Raw genomic sequence first — 21,838 nt, 5'->3', positions numbered from 1 at the left:
ACAAAGGAGTATGAGTAATGGGGCGTTTTGAAATACCCTTATTGGTCACTTGGCTTGTTCATGAAACAATTGATTTAAATAAAGATGTCGACCTCAGCACGTCTTAATCTGTTTCAGATCAGGGAATAACTGAGCATCACCTTCTTGTGCCTTCATTAGGAGGTGTGTCCTGATTGGATAATTGGACAACATGCGGGACATGAGTTTCCACATTGAGGATTTTTAACCCATTTTCTGTAGAGAATTTGTTTTGGTTTGTTTGAGTTATTTTCAGGACTCACTCATTGGCAACCAAACCATTATCTTATTAAACTGCCACACGACCAAAACATCTCAGGTTAAATATCAGCCTCGGGATAGTTGTCACATCTCACAGCCCCTCGCTCACATTTGCACATTGTACTTTGGGTCAATTGAATTTAAAAGAGCCAACAAATTAAATAAATGTGGATCTCAGTGTTTGTGCGCATTACTACTTTTAATTAGTTTATTCATTTTAATGTACATTTTGTATTACCACACATATAATAATTGTATTTTGAAGGGGGTTATTGGAATTCTTAGACACATTTTAGCGACAAAACTTTTGTTTTCGAAATAACAAAAAACAGGTCCAATTGAAATTTGTGTTGCAGTTACAGGTCGCATTGCAATTTGTACCCTTACAAAGAGCATGTATCAGCCAATATAACAAATTATTTCTGTAGAAGAAAATCCATGACTGAACATGTTAAAGGTGGGGTAGGTAATTTTGGAGAAACCAGCTTGAGTGTGCTAAAATTTGAAAATACACAGCCGGAAAAAATCTGCTACTTCCTTACGGAGCCCCTCCTCCAACACACACAAACGCGCACATGATCAATGAGGGCACGAGATAAGTTTGTGCACAGATGGAAGGCTGACAGGCAGGTAGGCCATCCAGTTATTTTAGCCGGGCCGGCTCAAATGATTGGTCGTGCTTTTTACAGTACTACGGCTTCCACAGATTAATTTTTTTTATGGATTTTTTGTCAAAGCACTTAAGATATTCATTGCTATCGGGATGTTAAGAGCATTCCATGGAATATAACAAAAAGTGTATCTCGAGCCGGTTTCTCAAACTTACCTACCCCACCTTTAACTTTATTTTGCATCACCTTTCACCATGTGTGCACTTAGCAGTCAAAACTTACAAGGATTGCTGAAACAACGTCTAATGTAACACTCATTGTGTGGAAAATTGAAAAAACGAAACAATAAAGCAGTAAAGAATAAATGATCATAGCTATATATAGTAATATCTGATAATATGTTAATAAGTCAAACTTATGGTTAAATGTCCAACTGAATGAAGAAAAATTGTACTGTAAATAAGTCTTTACACCTTTAATGAAAAAATTAAATAGCACTCTATCATGTCATAATTTCTACTCATGAAGTGACTTGAAATAGAACAGATATGTAACATTTTGGATCAGCTAACTGAAGTTTTGAACTCTAGTTTCTAAAGAAGAAAATGGGAGTTTCCAACTGAAAATTAGAAACTGTAATATCCTTATTTCACTTAAACTTGGCAAATTCCCTGAATGTGATGGACATTTCATTACAGTTGGACAAATAAAAACACCTGCTGCACAAATACTTGCTACTCTTTCGGGGTCGTCACACTTCAATGTTGCTGAATTTCTCACTAATGTCATCAAAGTAGTTGTCTGTGAAGCGAAGCATCTGGATGATGGCGCTCAGCAGCAGGGTAGTGCAGTCCGGGTCCAACTCCAACTCCTCGCTGTAGTTCTTCACGGGAACAACACAGGACAGCGGCACACCGAGACGAGCGCTGACCTCCTGCATCTGAATCACAAAAGGTTTAAATTAAACTAGTTCATGCCTTTTTCTAAAGACAACAAAGAATGATGTCTGCTTTTGTGAAATCACAGCTGAATGTTGTTTGCATTTGTCTGTTCAACATTGTAAAAGGGGTTGTAAAAGACATGCAGAAGAGAAAGACTCTCAAATTATTGTTAAAAACATCTTCAATACATTTACGGTCAATATCATTTTAATCAGCCTGATTAGATCACACAAACTTAAGGATATAAATAATCTTTGACTGGCTTGTCAGCCTATATATCTTGCTATTAAGGTAAAAAATAAGTAAAAGCAGCATGCGGTGATGGAAGGTGGTACTTCAAGGGCCCCGGTTGACGTAGCAGTTAATTGCCGTGACTGCTGGAGGCCAGCCGCGCCAGTGAACATTGCACAGGAAATGATGTGTTGCATATCTTGAACCACCTCAGGTTTCCACTATGTGGCGCTAGAGAACACGCGCTTCACCAACAGTATGTTGCTCATGTGTAGAACACACATCATAATATTCATGCCTCACATTCAAATAAGGCATGTGAAAAGTGCAAAATGGCCGACTTCCTGTTGGGTTTACGAAATGACACCAAGAGGCACTTTTGTGCATCCCATCATTCTCTACATGCCCACCAAATGTCATACTTGTAAGTGAAACCACAACGAGGGGCTGCCTTTTAGCAGATTTGTAGGGGACGCTTTAGAGCTTTTTCCCCACAACCAGAAAACGAGACACCCTAAAATAAAACATTTGTCAACAGTCCTTACAATTTTCAAAAGAAGAAATCAACTTTTGGTAAACGTTAAGGCCTTCACAATGCAAACATTTAGTGCTCAGTATAAGATTAAAATAAAGAATTTCAATAGGTCCATGTCAGTGCTTGGGCCATTAAAACACTGCAACCCTACAACAATTCATCTTGCTTTTTTTCTGTGTAAAAGCCTCACCATTTCTTTGATGTAGCCACTCTTGTAAATGTTTTTCACGTCCTCTTTCACCAAAGGGCAGGCTTCATCAACTTTCGTGAGCAGGACCAGCTGAGGAATCCCTAGAAACACCAAAGCAGAAAGAACATCTCCAAATACTGTCGATTTCTTTATGTCTGCCTGTCAAAATATTGAGGTAAAGTAGCACTACTGAAATTATTTTTAAATGTTGTGTTGCAATTTGACTTTCAGGATTTACTCGTAAGCTAGTAGTTTGCAGTGTTGATCAGCGATGCAGTAAATATACAACCGCCTACAAGAAGTTCCAATGGCTGTAATCCACTGTCTTAGGCGTAGGCCAAGGGAAGGTGGGAATTGCATTATCCGCTTAATATCAACTATCACAGTGTCTCTTTAAATAAGTGGTAGTGCATTTAACTGACCCATTAAGTTGACCTTTCTACGAATAGCATTCAGCTTTTCCTCCAGCTTTGGGGGCATGATGGAGACCTTGCAGGCGTCAATGACGTAGGTCACACAGTGGATCCTGTCCTTAAGCTCAGGAGACTTCAGATAGCCACTAGAATCCGAATCCAGAGAAGCAGAGGGGTTGAACTGGAACATGCAGTTCAGTGGAAAGACACAGATAGTTTGAGTCAACTCCAGCCAGATCAATGGCTCATATGTTCAATGTCCTGCTGAATGTTACAAAAAGCTGTACCTGATAACGGTCGGGCAGATGACCTTTGAGGATGCTGCTGATGTCATCAATATCAAGTCCCGCCCCTGTGCTTTCCTCCAATCCCATGGTATCACAGAAGATGATTGGCAGAGGTTTTCCTTTGCGTCCATCTTTCACTGAGTAGGTTCGAAACTGTTGCAAACAAAGAGATGGAACAACAAACCACAAAATGAAGAACAGGGATTTTTATTTTCAAATCAAACAACAGGATATCATCAAGAGGCAGGAACTAACCTGTCTGGTGAGGCTGGTGGTGAAGCAGCCAGCCATGGCCTGGCTGGTGACGTGGCCTCTGAACACAGAGTTGATAGAATTGAAGAAGCTGGACTTTCCAGCTCCAACTGGTCCAATGAGCAGGACCCGAGCCTGGGACACAGAGCTGTCTGTGGGTTGGTAGATCTTAATACTCTCCTTTAGCTCGTTCTTCTTCCTGTACAAGAAAATATTTTTTTTAATGTTCTAGCAAAAAGGCTTTTCAGTTGTTTTGAAGCCTGGTTGATACAGATTGTTATGCACAGCAAGTTCAAGGTTCAAGGTTCTTTATTGTCAATCTGACATAGTTACAGAGTAATTATGTAGTTGTCCTCTGTGATAGATCTGATAGAACCAGTGATGGTCGCAGGTACAATTATTGTCAATTAAATTGATTATGCCAAACAATCCCATTGCATAATATTTTGCACAGTCTAATATAATAAGAAAAGCTGGCATATTATGTATATTATGCAAACATAGCTAATTTGCATGTCATGGCATTTAGAACATATTAAATATCAAAATTATTAACACACTGTAATTAATGTCATACTGTATAGTAAAGTATATTTTTACAAGAGCAAAGCATATAATAGCATTATGTGAAGGACGGTATCTCTCTTACACAGATTCCCAGTGTATAGTCCTCCATGGCCTCTCAAGTGCTGTGGTTTCTGTTGAAGAACAAACACAACTTTGAGAAAAACAATTTGATCAAATGTTATAAAAAATATTATTCACCGATACAACCTTTTCTATGAGATGAGTTTACGTGGCAAAAAATAAATAAAATTGGCATTAATATGACATGCCATATTTAATTGTTTTAACAAACATTTGTATTGCCTGAAATGTTGTATTAACATCTCCCAATGAAGTTTAATAGGTTCAACGATAATACCAAAAGTACAGAGCCCGCCTGGTGACTGGTGAAGATAATTTAAACTAAATTATGTAACTTTTAGGGGAAATGTCATCTCACTCAGATGTTCAGGGGCAATTTGTGCCTTGAACATCTGTTCCTTCACTATGGTCGTACAATCTCACGTGAGAAGTGTAAGGCTTTACGGCACAAATTGGGTTTTGGGGAAACTGGATCATATTTGAGGGAATATTTTCTTTTTTAATCTGATCAACTCCTTTACTTGAGTTCATACTAAATAACGCTAACAGCATACGTGGCAGTAATAGGATGAAAATCAATTACTAGTGGATGATTGAATATAATTTAACACTTGTGACTGGTTATTATCGTGAACTCACCCTCCACTTGATAGACTTCACACTCAGTCAGGGTGAGGTCGTTCCCATGCATATCAGCAGCAGTGAAGTTGTAAAAATTCCCCGGAGCGCTATGTACAACTGCTTTGCTTCCATGGACAAGAACCAATGCTTCTCCAAAATATGGACCACAGTTAGCGATCATTTTCACTGCATTACCAGCGCCAGTGACCGGATATTTGAGGAGCTTTTCTCCACTGACGGTGAAGAGAAAGGCCTGGTCATCATTCACATAGGCCCCAGACTGACTGAAAGGTTGTTTGGTGTAGCCTCCAAACACGTAACCTGAGGCGTTATAGCCCACAGACACTGTGGGACAGCGGTTGTCACATCGTTGGTGGAAGGCTGGGCCGGTGAAACCGTGGATGCTGGCCTTGTACAGCAGCTGCAGTTTGACTCTTCCCAGCTGGGAGCAGATAGTTCCCTGCTTGCTCCTGGTTAGCATGGAGTTCATGGTGGACAGCTGGTCATAAAATGAGAAATTAAAATTAAAATTAGATTGATGGATTGTGAAATCGATTTCTTAAAGTTGAAACCCCTTATTTGTATCCTTTGATTTCATATAAAAACATTTACATTGTTTACTTGGGTCATGTATAAACTAGTTTCTCATGGAATAATAAAAAGGCAATCTGTAAATATTTTTGAAACCTCTGCCCCATCATATTTGTTGGGTGGTGGATTATTTCTAAACAAACTCAAAGAGATTTGGTTTTATCCAACTATTCATAATTGTGGGAAATCAATCAAGACATTAATGTAAATTATACCTTCTGAGAAGAGCTTAGAAAAATACGTTTATACTGTATAGTGTAAGGAAAAAAGCAAAGGTTGGATCAATGGCAAAGGCCATTGTTGTTTTTTTATCTAGCAAGAAAAAATAATATTTGCAGTTTGCATTGAATGCAAGAGAGCAATATGGGGAAGGTGAATATAGATCAGTAGAGGTGAAGCCTACATTATTAAATAGCTCTAAAAAAGCTGAGCTAATCACAGTTCAAAATTAAATCACAGCACATTATCAGTCGAAATCGATGTAAAGGCAGCTAAACAAGTAGCACTAAACCCCTGTCTCAGTCTGCCACACCTCGGTTTACATATAGCCTACTGCAGCCATAAAAGTTAGGTTTTTTTACCACACCCCCCCATTTTCACCTTAATTTTCTCTCTTTGTTTGGTTACAAATCATTTTCGAATACGTTTTAACAGTTCCCTCGTGGCACTAAAACAACAATATTGATTGTTCCTCAGTTCAGGTTAAAATCAAGATGTGATCGACCGCCCTTCAATTTCATATAAAACTTTGGCAAAATATAATCCGTTGTTCTTTTTTAAATTTACCTTCTTGTGTTCTATCTAGATACTTGAGGATCTTGACCAGCTACGATAGAGATGTGCAGAAATGTGGTTTCAGAAATTGAGAAACGAAAGTGAAAGTATCCGGATATTCTCCGTAATTTGGCTTTCAAAATAAAACTGAAGTTTGTCTCTAAATAAAGCTGTGTAGCCCACTGTGTATCCTGAACATGTGAAACTCCCTAGTGTTTTCTTCCTTTAGTTCCATTTTGTTCAAATTGAACGTGAATCCAGTTGTCACATGACACTTTTTATCACACAATGGGCTTCATACTGGAGAGACCTTACTTTATAATAAACGTAGGCTATACTTTTTTTATGAGGCAAGTTTGCACGTGTTTGAACTAGGATTCACCACATCCTCACCCAATCTGTAAAAAAAACACTAGACCTTGAAGAAGCACGTTCCCATTCATAAGATATATTCTATAATCATGTATGGCTTTTCATAGGTTTCATTTACAATTTTGCTACCATCACGTTAAAATTAAAAACTTCACATGTCCTGCTGCCAGACAATCAAAACAACAATGTGAATAAAGATTTTTAATTAAGGTTTGGAAATACAGTTGATATAAACAGTAGATGCTATAAAAAAGTGACAGGCAAAGAGATGGAGATTTATATATTGTACATTGTGTGAATTATACTCGTAAGAGAGGATGTTCACCTGCAATAGACCCTGAGAGTGAGGAAAAATCATACAATCGAAAACAAAATTATTGAACCTCACAGTTAGGTGCTCAGCCATGATAATGATGCCATTGTGAATACGGTAAGACACTTGTAAATGTCTTTACCACCAACAGAAAGACAAAGTATGGGATGACTTACACCCACTCTGTGCCACTCAAAAACAATGCTGTTCCTGGACCATTTACCTTTTATTAAAGAACAGATCACACTTACAAATACAAACATAATGACATAATGAGAGTGTTATATGTTACATGATCTATTACATGTAGCATTTACATTCTGTAGCTTTGAAAAAACAGCTTAAAGTTGCTCCGACATTTTTTAAATGCTCCACGCTAAACCCCCAAATCGATCTTTGGCCCTGTGTGTTGTGGTGCATTGTCCTGGAAATACAGGTCAGCATACTGCAGGATGTGGTCCACAGCTCTAAGCAGAAGCACATCGTTGTTCACGTTCAGCTTCAGCTCTGATGAGTAGTTATTCACCGGGACAATGTAGGAGGTAGACATACCCAACAGATCCCCAGCTTTATTCATCTACAAACACACACACAAACACATGACTAAGATTTACACCACATAGGTATTTTTATTCCCTAAGCAGAGAAAGATGCAATGGCAAATTGAAATAGAAAACAGTTATCATCTCAAGCCCTGTCTTAACTCTCACAAAAGTTATTTGTATATCATTATTATAAAGCCAGACAGAAATAATCAAAACAGGGTTAGTAGTCCTCAATTTGACAGTTGAAAAATAGCAAAATTATAAAAAGGTCCAAACAAGAATGTTAAAATAGTTTCAGGCTGTAATTTGGCTTTTTTACGTGTCTTACCTCACCAAACTAAATGTTACATGTATATGTTTGAATGGCAGATCAATGATGATCTTTCCCTTTGTCCAAAAATCTAATGTGACTAGTGAGTCATGTGACTTTGCTTTAGCTTGTAATTTAATGATGTGTACCTAAAAAAAAAAGATATATTTATAAACAAGCACCGCAAACAAAGTCAAATGTTCCATTATGGTTCAGATCACAGGAGACTAAACTGGTCACACACTCATTTTGGTAAAACGTCCCCACCTGTAGTCTGCATGGTGATCACACCCTCCTCTATAATGGATATACTTTGTCTATTTCATATTTTTTAAACCTACCATGTCCTGAATGATGCAGCTCTTGTAAACCTGGGTGACATCTTTGGCCGTTTCTGGACAAATTTGGTCTATCTGGGTCAGCAGGGCCACCTGGTGAATGTCTAGCAGACACAATACAATGCTGTCAATAAGATGTCACTACAAAAAAGGCTTTCATTTGTTACATTGCAGAGAAATAAATCACTGACATTTCAACAGTGCTTTTGTTTAGTAAATCCTGTAAAGAGGGTTTCAAGCCCAAAGTTATTATGAATATCAGTGCCCAGCAATTGTAACCACAACAAAATCCCCCAAAATATATACATAAAAGGTCAGTGAAACTTCAAAGCAGTGTGTTAAAACCAACCCGGTATCACGGCAAGACGTGAACATGTGACGATCTACCATGCTGGGAGACGTGAATATGTCACGGTTTCGTCCCTTCAAACGTGACAGTTACACGGTATTGTTAACATGGCCCAACCGATGTATAATAAGAACTGGATACAGCGTGGGAGGCGGGGCCTCATTCATTCCTATGAGAGTTGCTCATTCGCGCATGATGATAAAATGGCCCAACTTTTGAGAGAGCGAAACGTCACAGATTACCCGGCATGCCTGAGAAGTACCCGTATTTTAGTTAAGTAACCGGACTTACTGTTGATGTGAAATCCGAAAATAAATACGTTATACACCATAACGGTGCACAGCTGATATAAAAGGACTTGTCGTTTTTAAAGATATTACTGATTTTCTTTGAATATAAGAATGTAAATACTGAGTTGAGAGAATAGTCAGGGGATTTGGGTGATGGGAGACACATCTATGGATTCAGAATTTCAATAGCTTACTGTTAAATGACAGATATACCTTTCTGTCTGTGATGTTTTACAAATCAGATATTATAAGTAAAACATGTGAAATAATATAGCAATATCCTGTACAATTATGTGAAAACATGAATAAAACTACACATCTTCAGATGTTATACATACACAAGTGTCCTACACTAATAATACAAAGTTATTATGGCTGTGTGTACCTTGTGTGCACCGCCTAGTGGTTAAAGCACGTTATTGAATTAGTTGTGTATATGATATGTCAATGAACCTTAGAAAATCTTGAAAGGGATATGCAAAATAGCCATTATATACAGTCTTTAATTAACTATTAGTAGAGAATAACGAGTAATGAATATACTTTATAGGGATCTGCAGATAAATGTTTAGTCTTCTCAAGCAGCAACTATCAAATATCTCTCCTGATTGTTGGCACTTGACAATCACCTTTCCCTGAATTTTACTCAGGTGTAACTAAAGCCTGATGTAAGGGTTGTTTATATTTCACATCATTAATCAGTATCTGCAAAGTAACTAAAATAAATGTAGTGGAGTCAAAATACCAGGTTAACCTCTGAATTGTAGTGGAGTAGAATTGCTGTTTTGTTTAGTAATGGCTATTGAATATGGAATAAAGGTTTTGACAAGACCTGGTGTAACAATAATCAAAAAGGACATTAAAAGAGCTCCAGATGTCAATGATCTAAACAAAACAGCACACCTGAAATGTATATTTAAATACTTTATTAAGGGCAGTGAATTAGTTTTTTCTGTATGTTTTTCAAATCAGTGTTATACAGTAAGTGTCATGGACAGTGTTACATTGCTATTATTATCCTTAAAATATATATAAAACAAAACCACTTATGATCTTTTTTTTTGGGTGGTTTACTAATGACAGTTAATTCTGTTTCTGCTATTGATGGTTTAATTTTTGTGAAAAATAATAAAATAATCAAATTCAATAACGTGCTTTAACCACTAGATGTGCCTTTCTATCAGCTGTGCACCGTTATGGTGTAAATACAGCCTATCTACCAATTGGATCAAATATAAAAGTCAGCCGAATTAGTATTGATACTGCAAGGAGACGTATTGTGTGAAAAGAAATGTAAAATGTTGTTTAATTGCTGATATATTTATGATCCACGTCACGTTTTCAGTTTTGGCGGCAGTGCTTCCTGTTTGTCCAGAAGTCTTCTCATCAGGGCTCTATAAATACAGAACTACGGCAGATATGTCATATGTAATGCAGCCGAACCGTGTATTACAATGCCGTTATGTGATGACCTCCAAAGAGAAAAGCAATCAAACTCGGAATAAAGTATTATTGTATTTTTAATTTTTTTTTCGGATTTCACATCAACAGTAAGTCCGGTTAACTAAAATGTCCGTGGGGAACAATACCCCCAACCCATAGATCCGTGGGTGAATAATGTCAATCATCACATTACACACATCCCTTCACATTTACATTTTAATTTACATTAAAGTATTTCGTGAGGCCTTCTAAAATGTTTTTAAATATAATTAGGGTTGTAGTTGAAGAGTTTGTAAATTGTGTCAATCGCACAACGTCACGTCCGTTAATTCCACATCCACACCAGTCTATGATCCACACACATGGATTAACATCGATGTAATACATTAATGTAGCCTTTGTTTCTGCTAAAAGAGGTGTCGACCAGCTAGGGCAACAAGAAAATCGGCGAAATCAAGTGTGACGATTAAAAAATAAATTAAAAACATCTCATTTTGACAATAAAAACCGACAAATAGGCGCGGTAGACCATTTGCTTGGCACTTCCGGGTATTTCTCCACTGGTTGGGCCATGTTAACAATACCGTGTAACTGTCACGTTTGAAGGGACGAAACCGTGACATATTCACGTCTCCCAGCATGGTAGATCGTCACATGTTCACGTCTTGCCGTGATACCGGGTTGGTTAAAACAACATCCAGATTCAACAGGAACTAACAGAGGGACAGAAGAACAGCTCTACAACATTCATATTAAAAGTCAAAGCCCATCTTGTCTTTAAAAGTAGTTCATCTGTGTTTGAAAATGTCTTTGTATTGGACCGATAATGTGTCCCTGACTTACCCAGGTCACTGATGTGCTTTCGGAGCAGCCTGAAGGTGGTGCCGAGGCCTTTGGGGTAGGTCAGGATTTTAGAGGCATCTACCACAAAGGCAACACAATGGATCTTGTCTTTCAGACCTGGCTTCTTTATATAGCCCACAGTCTCAGACCGCACTGGTTGATCTGGGCTAAACTAGGAGAGAGAAAAGAGGATGTTACATTTAAAAAAAAAAAAAACTCATGTTGAGGTAGTTTTTGCAAAGACAAAAGCAAATACAGATTGTACCACGGTCTGTGTTGGGCTACTTCATGTTCAGTTCCGGGATTTGTTATTTACGTGGCTGTTAATAATTACGGTAACCATGGGTTTTAGGTTGCAGTCGGTTACTTCTCTATGAACCCAACTGTTAACCTCATGGTGGCGCAGGTCGGATGATCAACAAAGTGAGTAAGGATGTATCCTCTGGGAAATTATGAATGTCTGTACAAATAGTGAAATATTTTCATCTTTACCAAACAACAGTCATTGGGTAAAGCTGCAAGCTACGAACTAGAACATGTCATATTTATCCTGCTTACTTTGTGCCCCTCTGGTGCATGACCTTTAATGACAGACAGGATGTCATGGAGGGTTAGTCCAGTCATCTCTCCACCCCCCAAGCCCACGATATCACACAGCACCAGTCCAGTAGGATCCTCTCCTTTCTGACCATGGATGTTGAAGGACTGCAGCTGAGACAGAGAGAAACAAAAGTTAATTGGATGGTTATAAAAGATGGGAACATCTAAGCTGTGAACGGAGGTTTGCATGAACAGTGTCTTCTGATGAACACATTTGAGACATTTTTGTTCACCGTTGATAAATGTATTTGTGTGAGTGTGTGCGCATATTGTCTGTCCTAATCTATATTCAAATCTAATATGTAATAATTGGACTTGTCATGGCCAACTTTATGACATCCAGGCAAACTCTTACACAGACAAAATCCATGAAATTGAAAGCTTCAGGAAAGCTAGTAATTGGACTTTGAGTAAAGATGACTCTGTCTAACTTTGAATTCCTTTTGCTAATTCATGATGTTTTACAAACAACCTTGAAACTGGTATTGAATATAAGTGTTGATGAATTGGAGATAACATTAGTCTTTTATTTAACATGGGAAATGACTGACAATACTTTGACTACAGATGGTCTCTTTGAATGGTGTTCGGCTGTTTTTCATTTTTTGTGGATAGTGTATAGATACCGCTTGAATTTGCTAGCTATTCAGTGCCTTTCCAAAAGGCCAGATGAGGCTCTCTTTTCAATACTTCCTTAATTTGAGAAACGCAACAATGAATTTCAGCTCTTTTGTTCCCACTCAGTTATTGCTCCACTTGTACCTTCTTGGTGAAGCTGGTGGAAGAGGTGCCCACCATGGCCCGGTTGGTGACTCTTCCATTAAACACAGACTGGACTGAACTGATGAAGCTGGACTTTCCAGAACCGACCGGACCCAGGAGGAGAACTCGAGCCTGAGTCCCCTCGTGACAGCTCGGCCTGTAGGAGCTGACAGTCTTCATCAGACTCGCCTTTTGCCTAGATTAGAAAATATTGAAGAGATACTTGCTGTTCAGAATAATTTGAAAAGATAAGTGTCTGTGAACATGAGTTAAAGGAATAAAGGTAATATATGTAGGGTTTAAATTATGTTCTATCTTCTTGCTCTAAATGACCAGTTCTATCACTCTGACGTAATTAAAAGAGCTGCAAACATGACTTGATTTTGAATGTTTTACTCACTCTTCTGTCCACTCCATTTCTCTCCATTGAGATTCCAACTTAGGTTGAGTTGCTGAGGAGAGTTTAAAAGTTGATAAGCCTCCATCCGGTTCAAGTTAGGGTTACAGAATACTGACACTAATGACACTTCTGCTCACAATATGTAAGGTGCTTGCATGGAGCGTCTTGAAGCATGCATTAAACTGTTGGGAAATCTGGAACACAGTTGTGTATCATTCTTTCTTTGTGTGAAACTGTTTAGTAGCTTACCAGGAAACGTATATGAAGGTGTGTTCTTTTCTTTCTCCGTTGAACTGACGTTTGAACAAAGGGTTAAATGACTTAGGACGTCCTCTACAATTGCAAAAGCCGGTTTAGCTGCAGGAGCTGGACATTCAGGTGTGGCAAATGAAAAACTGGCTAGTCTGGTGAAGAAAAAATCACATGCATCAGTCTAAAAGAAAAGATGAAACAAAGAAGCACTGGAAAACATATGTGACCTCAAATGTGATCTAAAAAAAGCAGCATTGTTTGAATGGACAAAGCATTGAAGTGAGTTTACTAAAACATTTTGAGCCACGGTGAGTTTTGGGATGAAATTTGAGCACTACTGAAAGAAAGTGTTTTTAATAGAATTCAATAAAAGTAAAACATTGAAAAAGGGAAAATGCGTCGGAAACATTAATTCTTAAACAAGACAGGACGCTGACTTTTACATAGAATCCGACTTTCTTTCTCAAAGTGCAGGCCAAAATCTGTGCCTTATAACATGTGGTGTTGCAAGTTCCTGTATGATCATTTCTTTTTCTACGGGTAACTTGTAGGCCTATGCACGTTATTTGAAAACCAATGCTTTGCTATCACATATTCACTATTTTTAAATAAATCTGGCAGGTCATCAACATCAACTTTGTAAACAGTCCTGTTAGCTCAATTATTAATATACTTCAAACTATTTAGTTAATTTAATGTGGGGAAAAATCTGTTTAGCCAAATGGATGAGTGAAAGAAAGAATGAGAGAAGGCTAAGGGCCCCCTAGCAAAAAATGATTTAAAAAATAAATAAAAATAAAAAAATAAAATGTAAAACATTTTTTTATCTCAGTACACCGTCGCCGTGATAAGTATGTTTAATTAATTTTGTTAATATGCCTAGATTGCCTACTCTCAAAGTCATGTATTATATTATTGAGTCAATCACAGTGGCGAGCCGTCAGGGCCCTCTAGGCCCTCTGTGAGGGCCTAAGATATTCTAAAAAATAATATTTAAAAACATTTAAAAAATATATATATTTTTTTAAATATATATTTTTTTAATATTATTTTTGTTATATTTTTCATTAGTTTTACCGAAAAAAAACTTGATTTAATTGTATTTAAAATAACATTTCCAAAGAAATAAATCCTTCGAATCTGCCTGTTCAGTCTCTGTTGAATGTGAAGGGTTACATGAAAGAAGCTCGTCTGGCCCTCTCTGCGATTCACAGAGGGCCCGCTATAGTAACTGAACGAGAGAGTAATGTCAAATGACAGTACAATTGACCAATCATATCTTCCCTCTAAATGGGTGGGATTTATTATCGCAGACTTTATGACAAGTTCCGCCCGCTGTGAAACTTTTCTTGTTTCCATAGCAACAACAACTTCCTGTCAACAGCGTGAACTCGCCTTAAAAATAAAAGCATGCCAAATTACACTTAAGACATACAACTGCAACGAAAGTAACAAACACAATGCAATATCATTTTCAATGTCAAAGAACACAAATTGGGTTCCCAGGTGTTGTTTTGTGTGGTAGAGGGTCGCTGTCATTGATGCGTTTTGCACCCTGGGCCGTTGTTTTGATATTCCGCTGAAGTATACGCTGTGACGTAATAACTATTTTTTTTTCTTTTTTTCGAGGGAATTGGTGGGTGTCAGAGGGCCTAGGTATAAAGCTCACGGCTCGCCACTGGTCAATCATATAATACATTAACCGTGCTTTACCTGAACCTCATCATGACACTAGAGAGGACGGCAGGATTGTAATTTCCCGTGTTCAGTGAATGCAACAGAGGCAAGGCACCAGAACAACCAGAGAGTTGAATGGAAATAAACATCTGTCTTATTGGCTGACAGGTACCTATCCTGTGAGCTGTGACAATGTTTAAAATAAACTGTCAGTCGGACTCAGAGTTTTTGAAGATGGACATAAGAACATTTGTTCTTAAAAAAGACGACAATTCTCAAGTGGTGGCTCACACAACAACCCCAGAGCCACCACTTGAGCCAGGAGAACAAGGTATGTAAATGTCAGTAAACTTCCAAGTTATGCGAACATGTAAGCAAAGCATAAATTACAGCTACGTTGACGTTACTTTGAATCGCGGGGGTAAGCTAAACCGTTAGCAAGTAGCTATAGCTAGCCAGATATATTAAATAAACACTTTGTCATACAATCTAAATGTTATGTTTTTTAGCGTTACCTGGTGATTTCAAAGAAAGCTCTCTGGAAAATGTTGACTTACTGTTCGACATGAAGCTAGAAGCTACCTTACAGTACACAGTTGATCCTGAGTCCTGTCAGTGAAAGTGTGTCATAGTTAGCTTAGCTAAGCATCAACCTAGCACTGAAATATATGGATGTTATGAAAGTATTTCTGAGAAAAAGTCAGCTGAAATGGTGGCATGCCACTGCTTTACGTGTCGACAGCATGTTTGAACGTATTTTACGTGTCGACAGCATGTTTGAACGTATTTGCAGCAGTAAATGTGGCTGACGTTGCCATAACAACACCTGAATTTAAATGTGCAACCTCTTTTTGTGACAGATTTTTGCATGAAATTATAATTCTTCTGAATGATATTCCTATTGACAGCTAGTTTCTATGTGAACATTATGAGATGGACAGCCAGAGAGAATAAATGAAAAACAGTTATGAAATACTATATGACAAAACAAGAATACAGTTTAAAAGGGGAGTGATTTGTAAAATATCCATAAAGAAAAATCTGTTTACAGTTCTGTTTCATATGGGTGTTGAGAGATGTATCCATAGATCTCTTAATTTTGCTCTCAAAGTGCACTAGATTGATGCTTTTAACTTCAATATTTAAAAAAAAATCTTCTAGGAGGTGAGGACTCCCCTAGAGGATGTTAGGTCCACGGTGTTTACATACTTATTTATACAATATGTGTGTTTATGTTAACATCATAAGACAAAAGTTGGTTCCGTGTTGTGTGTAGTGAGAACCTACTAGAGTGAGGGGGGCCCCCAAGCCAAAGCTCGCTTAGGGCCCCTTAAAGTCTAGGGTCGGCCCTGCCTACCTCCTTTCCTCTCTGATTTTCCGCATCTTCTCTCTCCTCTCATTAAAGCACTCTGTTAAACTGTTCAGATGATTGTGGATACACAAACACATTCTATCAGATTAGTTATTCCAATCTGTTTTCATCCAGTGTGAAATTGCTCAGTTGGATATCAGGAATTTCCCCTTTCTGATTTTAAAACATTCAGTGAATAAAAAAAATTAAAGAACTTCAGCAGACATGCACAGAACATCAGCGCCTTTGTTTCAAATATAAGGTTTTGATTACAAGCGCTACCAATGATAAACAAAGGTAGCCTACACTTCCTGGCTTTTATTTGTCTAACATCAAATAATTACGGTGCTAAGAAACATATCTACTGTTACAAAAGTTAGTGAGCCAGGGAATTTGCGAACGTCAGTTAAAACATTTGAAATAACTTCTCTGTTATCAGATCTTGCGAGATTGTGTTGCTAACAAAATGCAACTGTATCGTCAGATTGTAAGGAAGGTATGTCTTGGGAAAATGGGAGAAGTATTGTTTGTCCATACAAACACTGTAACGCCATTTCCACAGTTAGAAGATAACTTGAACAATTAGCTAACACAAACTAGCTAACACACGTTTGCTTTCTGAAATATCCCGTCTACCCGCAGGCTTTAACGACATTAAGAAAGTTGGTGGCCAATAGCTAGCCTACAGGACACAAACCAAACAGAAGAAAGTCAAAAACGGTAGGTAATTAAGTTTCATCAACCGCCACCTGTTGTGAAACTAAACTTTGCTCCGTTTACTTACGGAGGCATTTACCTTGTTTTTTCTTCAGTTAGATTCTGCATGATAACCGCTGCTGTATAGGCTATGTGGCGAATAACAGCTGCAAAAGGATAGAGGAGAATAGAAAACAAGAGTGTAGGATACTTTTCTGTGGAAAGGAAAGTGAAACTTAAACTGTCAGAGAGGTGTGTGGCATAAGCACACTTTTCTTTGCACAATGCAAGCTTGTTGTCCCCAAAAAAACAAACTCGAAATATTGAAATGCTCTCTGATATCCTAGGTTTTAAGTTTGCTTTTTCTTGTAAAACCTCCACCGCCTTTTGCCTAGATTAGAAAATATTGAAGAGATACTTGCTGTTCAGAATAATTTGAAAAGATAAGTGTCTGTGAACATGAGTTAAAGGAATAAAGGTAATATATTTATAGGGTTTAAATTATGTTCTATCTTCTTGCTCTAAATGACCAGTTCTATCACTCTGACGTAATTAAAAGAGTTGCAAACATGACTTGATTTTGAATGTTTTACTCACTCTTCTGTCCACTCCATTTCTCTCCATTGAGATTCCAACTTAGGTTGAGTTGCTGAGGAGAGTTTAAAAGTTGATAAGTCTCCATCCGGTTCAAGTTAGGGTTACAGAATACTGACACTTATGACACTTCTACTCACAATATGTAAGGTGCTTGCATGGAGCGTCTTGAAGCATGCATTAAACTGTTGGGAAATCTGGAACACAGTTGTGTATCATTCTTTCTTAGTGTGAAACTGTTTAGTAGCTTACCAGGAAATGTATATGAAGGTGTGTTCTTTTCTTTCTCCGTTGAACTGACGTTTGAACAAAGGGTTAAATGACTTAGGACGTCCTCTACAATTGCAAAAGCCGGTTTAGCTGCAGGAGCTGGACATTCAGGTGTGGCAAATGAAAAACTGGCTGGTCTGGTGAAGAAAAAATCACATGCATCAGTCTAAAAGAAAAGATGAAACAAAGAAGCACTGGAAAACATATGTGACCTCAAATGTGATCTAAAAAAAGCAGCATTGTTTGAATGGACAAAGCATTGAAGTGAGTTTACTAAAACATTTTGAGCCACGGTGAGTTTTGGGATGAAATTTGAGCACTACTGAAAGAAAGTGATTTTAATAGAATTCAATAAAAGTAAAACATTGAAAAAGGGAAAATGCGTCGGAAACATTAATCCTTAAACAAGACAGGACGCTGACTTTTACATAGAATCAGACTTTCTTTCTCAAAGTGCAGGCCAAAATCTGTGCCTTATAACATGTGGTGTTGCAAGTTCCTGTATGATCATTTCTTTTTCTACGGGTAACTTGTAGGCCTATGCACGTTATTTGAAAACCAATGCTTTGCTATCACATATTCACTATTTTTAAATAAATCTGGCAGGTCATCAACATCAACTTTGTAAACAGTCCTGTTAGCTCAATTATTAATATACTTCAAACTATTTAGTTAATTTAATGTGGGGAAAAATCTGTTTAGCCAAATGGATGAGTGAAAGAAAGAATGAGAGAAGGCTAAGGGCCCCCTAGCAAAAAATGATTTAAAAAATAAATAAAAATAAAAAAATAAAATGTAAAACATTTTTTTATCTCAGTACACCGTCGCCGTGATAAGTATGTTTAATTAATTTTGTTAATATGCCTAGATTGCCTACTCTCAAAGTCATGTATTATATTATTGAGTCAATCACAGTGGCGAGCCGTCAGGGCCCTCTAGGCCCTCTGTGAGGGCCTAAGATATTCTAAAAAATAATATTTAAAAACATTTAAAAAATATATATATTTTTTTAAATATATATTTTTTTAATATTATTTTTGTTATATTTTTCATTAGTTTTACCGAAAAAAAACTTGATTTAATTGTATTTAAAATAACATTTCCAAAGAAATAAATCCTTCGAATCTGCCTGTTCAGTCTGTTGAATGTGAAGGGTTACATGAAAGAAGCTCGTCTGGCCCTCTCTGCGATTCACAGAGGGCCCGCTATAGTAACTGAACGAGAGAGTAATGTCAAATGACAGTACAATTGACCAATCATATCTTCCCTCTAAATGGGTGAGATTTATTATCGCAGACTTTATGACAAGTTCCGCCCGCTGTGAAACTTTTCTTGTTTCCATAGCAACAACAACTTCCTGTCAACAGCGTGAACTCGCCTTAAAAATAAAAGCATGCCAAATTACACTTAAGACATACAACTGCAACGAAAGTAACAAACACAATGCAATATCATTTTCAATGTCAAAGAACACAAATGGGGTTCCCAGGTGTTGTTTTGTGTGGTAGAGGGTCGCTGTCATTGATGCGTTTTGCACCCTGGGCCGTTGTTTTGATATTCCGCTGAAGTATACGCTGTGACGTAATAACTCTCGTAATAACCTGGTGATTTCAAAGAAAGCTCTCTGGAAAATGTTGACTTACTGTTCGACATGAAGCTAGAAGCTACCTTACAGTACACAGTTGATCCTGAGTCCTGTCAGTTAAAGTGTGTCATAGTTAGCTTAGCTAAGCATCAACCTAGCACTGAAATATATGGATGTTATGAAAGTATTTCTGAGAAAAAGTCAGCTGAAATGGTGGCATGCCACTGCTTTACGTGTCGACAGCATGTTTGAACGTATTTTACGTGTCGACAGCATGTTTGAACGTATTTGCAGCAGTAAATGTGGCTGACGTTGCCATAACAACACCTGAATTTAAATGTGCAACCTCTTTTTGTGACAGATTTTTGCATGAAATTATAATTCTTCTGAATGATATTCCTATTGACAGCTAGTTTCTATGTGAACATTATGAGATGGACAGCCAGAGAGAATAAATGAAAAACAGTTATGAAATACTATATGACGAAACAAGAATACAGTTTAAAAGGGGAGTGATTTGTAAAATATCCATAAAGAAAAATCTGTTTACAGTTCTGTTTCATATGGGTGTTGAGAGATGTATCCATAGATCTCTTAATTTTGCTCTCAAAGTGCACTAGATTGATGCTTTTAACTTCAATATTTAAAAAAAAATCTTCTAGGAGGTGAGGACCCCCCTAGAGGATGTTAGGTCCACGGTGTTTACATACTTATTTATACAATATGTGTGTTTATGTTAACATCATAAGACAAAAGTTGGTTCCGTGTTGTGTGTAGTGAGAACCTACTAGAGTGAGGGGGGCCCCCAAGCCAAAGCTCGCTTAGGGCCCCTTAAAGTCTAGGGTCGGCCCTGCCTACCTCCTTTCCTCTCTGATTTTCCGCATCTTCTCTCTCCTCTCATTAAAGCACTCTGTTAAACTGTTCAGATGATTGTGGATACACAAACACATTCTATCAGATTAGTTATTCCAATCTGTTTTCATCCAGTGTGAAATTTATGGAGCTAATTTCCTGCCATAACTCCACAAACAAACTAAACAGGTTTTACAAATGCCTTATGATTCACTAACAAACACAATGTGGTTTGCAAATACAAAACACCATCTACAAACTAATGAATTTAGTTTTGCAAAGAAAAAACGTATCTATCAAACAAACACATAACATTTTTCTAATAAATCATGTTTCAGAGACAAATTCAGCTTAGGTTTTACAAGTACACAACTTTTTTTTACAAGTGCACAAATTTGTTTTACAACTACAACACTTTGTTTTACAACTACAAAACTTTTTTTTACAAGTACAAAACTTTTTCTTCTCACGGCGGAATATTACTGCCAAAAGTCACATGACTGGAATATTACTGCCAAAAGTCACGTGACTGAGTCACGTGACTTTTGGCAGTAATATTCCGCTGTGGTTGTGCTCATACACACTCACACATGCTCACTCACACATGCTCCACGGCAGCAGGGGGCACTACTGAGTCCATTGGGAAGGCGGGAGGTTGAGCAGAGCATGGAACAGCTCTTGCCAGCCTGATCATGACAGCGGTGTTTCTAGCGATCCAGCATCTGAATTTAGCGATCACAACGAAAACAGCCAAGACACATATTGAGCCCAGAAAATGAATGTTCTTAGGGCTGTAAATATAATAAGCCTTTGTCTAAAATAGACAACATTGTAACTAAGGAGATTTAAACTATACAGCGATTCTGCACTCGGTCAATCAGCTGCTCTTCATTTTCTTTCCTGCTATATTCAATGAGTGATACAAATATTTTTTACCATACGTTCTGAATAAAACTGATACTGTTGGACTCGGTACTAGTTGACTGCTACCAGAAATAAAAGGAAGTACTTTACTGTGTACTTTGTGAGTAATCCTCTGTCAGAGTCCCCTCCATAGTACATAATGCATGTTTTTTGTTATCTTTGATGAATGATAAAAGGGTCATTCCAGAATTGGAGGACAATTTAGACACCAACATTTTTGAAAAATGAACCTTTCATTTGATTATTTTTTGTTATGTATTTAGGAAAAACAGATAATAAACCATAAAAAAAAGTGATTTGCCCAGCTAAGGCATCAAATGTATATTTTCCAATGAAGAATTAACCCTGTTACTCTAATTATAGTAACAGGGTTGCAAGTAACAGGGTTGAAAATCAATGCTAATTTTAGCTTTTACCTCAGGAATTAATGCTAGCTGCACAATGTAATGCTATTGTCAAGGAATGGACACACTTTATATTATATTTATATTTATATATATTTAACAAAAGAAAGATACATTTGAAATTAATTTGTTTTTGTTTCATAATTAACAGGGTTACGTTTGTATGAGTGCCACACTCCTTCAAGAGTGACAAGATTGGAAATATATTACAAATAAAAGAGAGGACTTAGTTTTGGTCTACCCATGGTAGTAGCACATGGCTTGCTGATGTCCTTTCCACTGTGTCATGCGACAA

The 21,838-nt window shown here is 37.5% G+C and overlaps 2 protein-coding genes across 11 annotated transcripts in view; both read right to left on the bottom strand.

Moving 5' to 3' along the window:
* Positions 1 to 1,091: 1,091 nt before the first annotated feature.
* On the bottom strand, positions 1,092 to 6,469 carry LOC117495972 (interferon-induced protein 44-like). The gene is made up of 8 exons (XM_034147609.1): positions 6,386 to 6,469; positions 5,027 to 5,507; positions 4,389 to 4,437; positions 3,743 to 3,938; positions 3,488 to 3,640; positions 3,210 to 3,381; positions 2,788 to 2,888; positions 1,092 to 1,830 (listed from the first exon to the last, which is right to left on the bottom strand). The coding sequence occupies exons 2-8, from the start codon at positions 5,496 to 5,498 to the stop codon at positions 1,642 to 1,644; spliced, it is 1,332 nt and encodes a 443-aa protein (XP_034003500.1). The 5' UTR covers positions 5,499 to 5,507; positions 6,386 to 6,469; the 3' UTR covers positions 1,092 to 1,641.
* Positions 6,470 to 6,931: 462 nt separating this feature from the next.
* The window catches only part of LOC117495121 (interferon-induced protein 44-like), a 47,877-nt gene continuing 32,970 nt past the window's right edge, over positions 6,932 to 21,838 (bottom strand). For 7 of the 10 annotated variants that reach the window (XM_034146213.1, XM_034146215.1, XM_034146219.1 and 4 more), the window contains 9 exons: positions 17,761 to 17,915; positions 17,512 to 17,563; positions 13,188 to 13,342; positions 12,939 to 12,990; positions 12,539 to 12,734; positions 11,735 to 11,887; positions 11,177 to 11,348; positions 8,255 to 8,355; positions 6,932 to 7,635 (listed from right to left, as the gene is read on the bottom strand). In XM_034146213.1, the coding sequence (XP_034002104.1) occupies positions 7,435 to 7,635; positions 8,255 to 8,355; positions 11,177 to 11,348; positions 11,735 to 11,887; positions 12,539 to 12,734; positions 12,939 to 12,990; positions 13,188 to 13,342; positions 17,512 to 17,563; positions 17,761 to 17,915 (1,237 nt within the window). In that variant the 3' untranslated portion in view covers positions 6,932 to 7,434. Of the gene's footprint in view, positions 7,636 to 8,254; positions 8,356 to 11,176; positions 11,349 to 11,734; positions 11,888 to 12,538; positions 12,735 to 12,938; positions 12,991 to 13,187; positions 13,343 to 17,014; positions 17,082 to 17,511; positions 17,564 to 17,648; positions 17,931 to 21,838 lie in introns of those variants that run through there. The other 3 variants (XM_034146223.1, XM_034146226.1, XM_034146220.1) reach the window with 3 other exon arrangements.

The sequence above is a fragment of the Trematomus bernacchii genome, unplaced genomic scaffold, assembly GCF_902827165.1.
Source record: "Trematomus bernacchii unplaced genomic scaffold, fTreBer1.1, whole genome shotgun sequence".
Classification (NCBI taxonomy): Eukaryota; Metazoa; Chordata; class Actinopteri; order Perciformes; family Nototheniidae; genus Trematomus; species Trematomus bernacchii.
The sequence above is the reverse complement of the archived record's forward strand: the minus strand, read 5'-3'. Positions and strand labels throughout refer to the sequence as shown.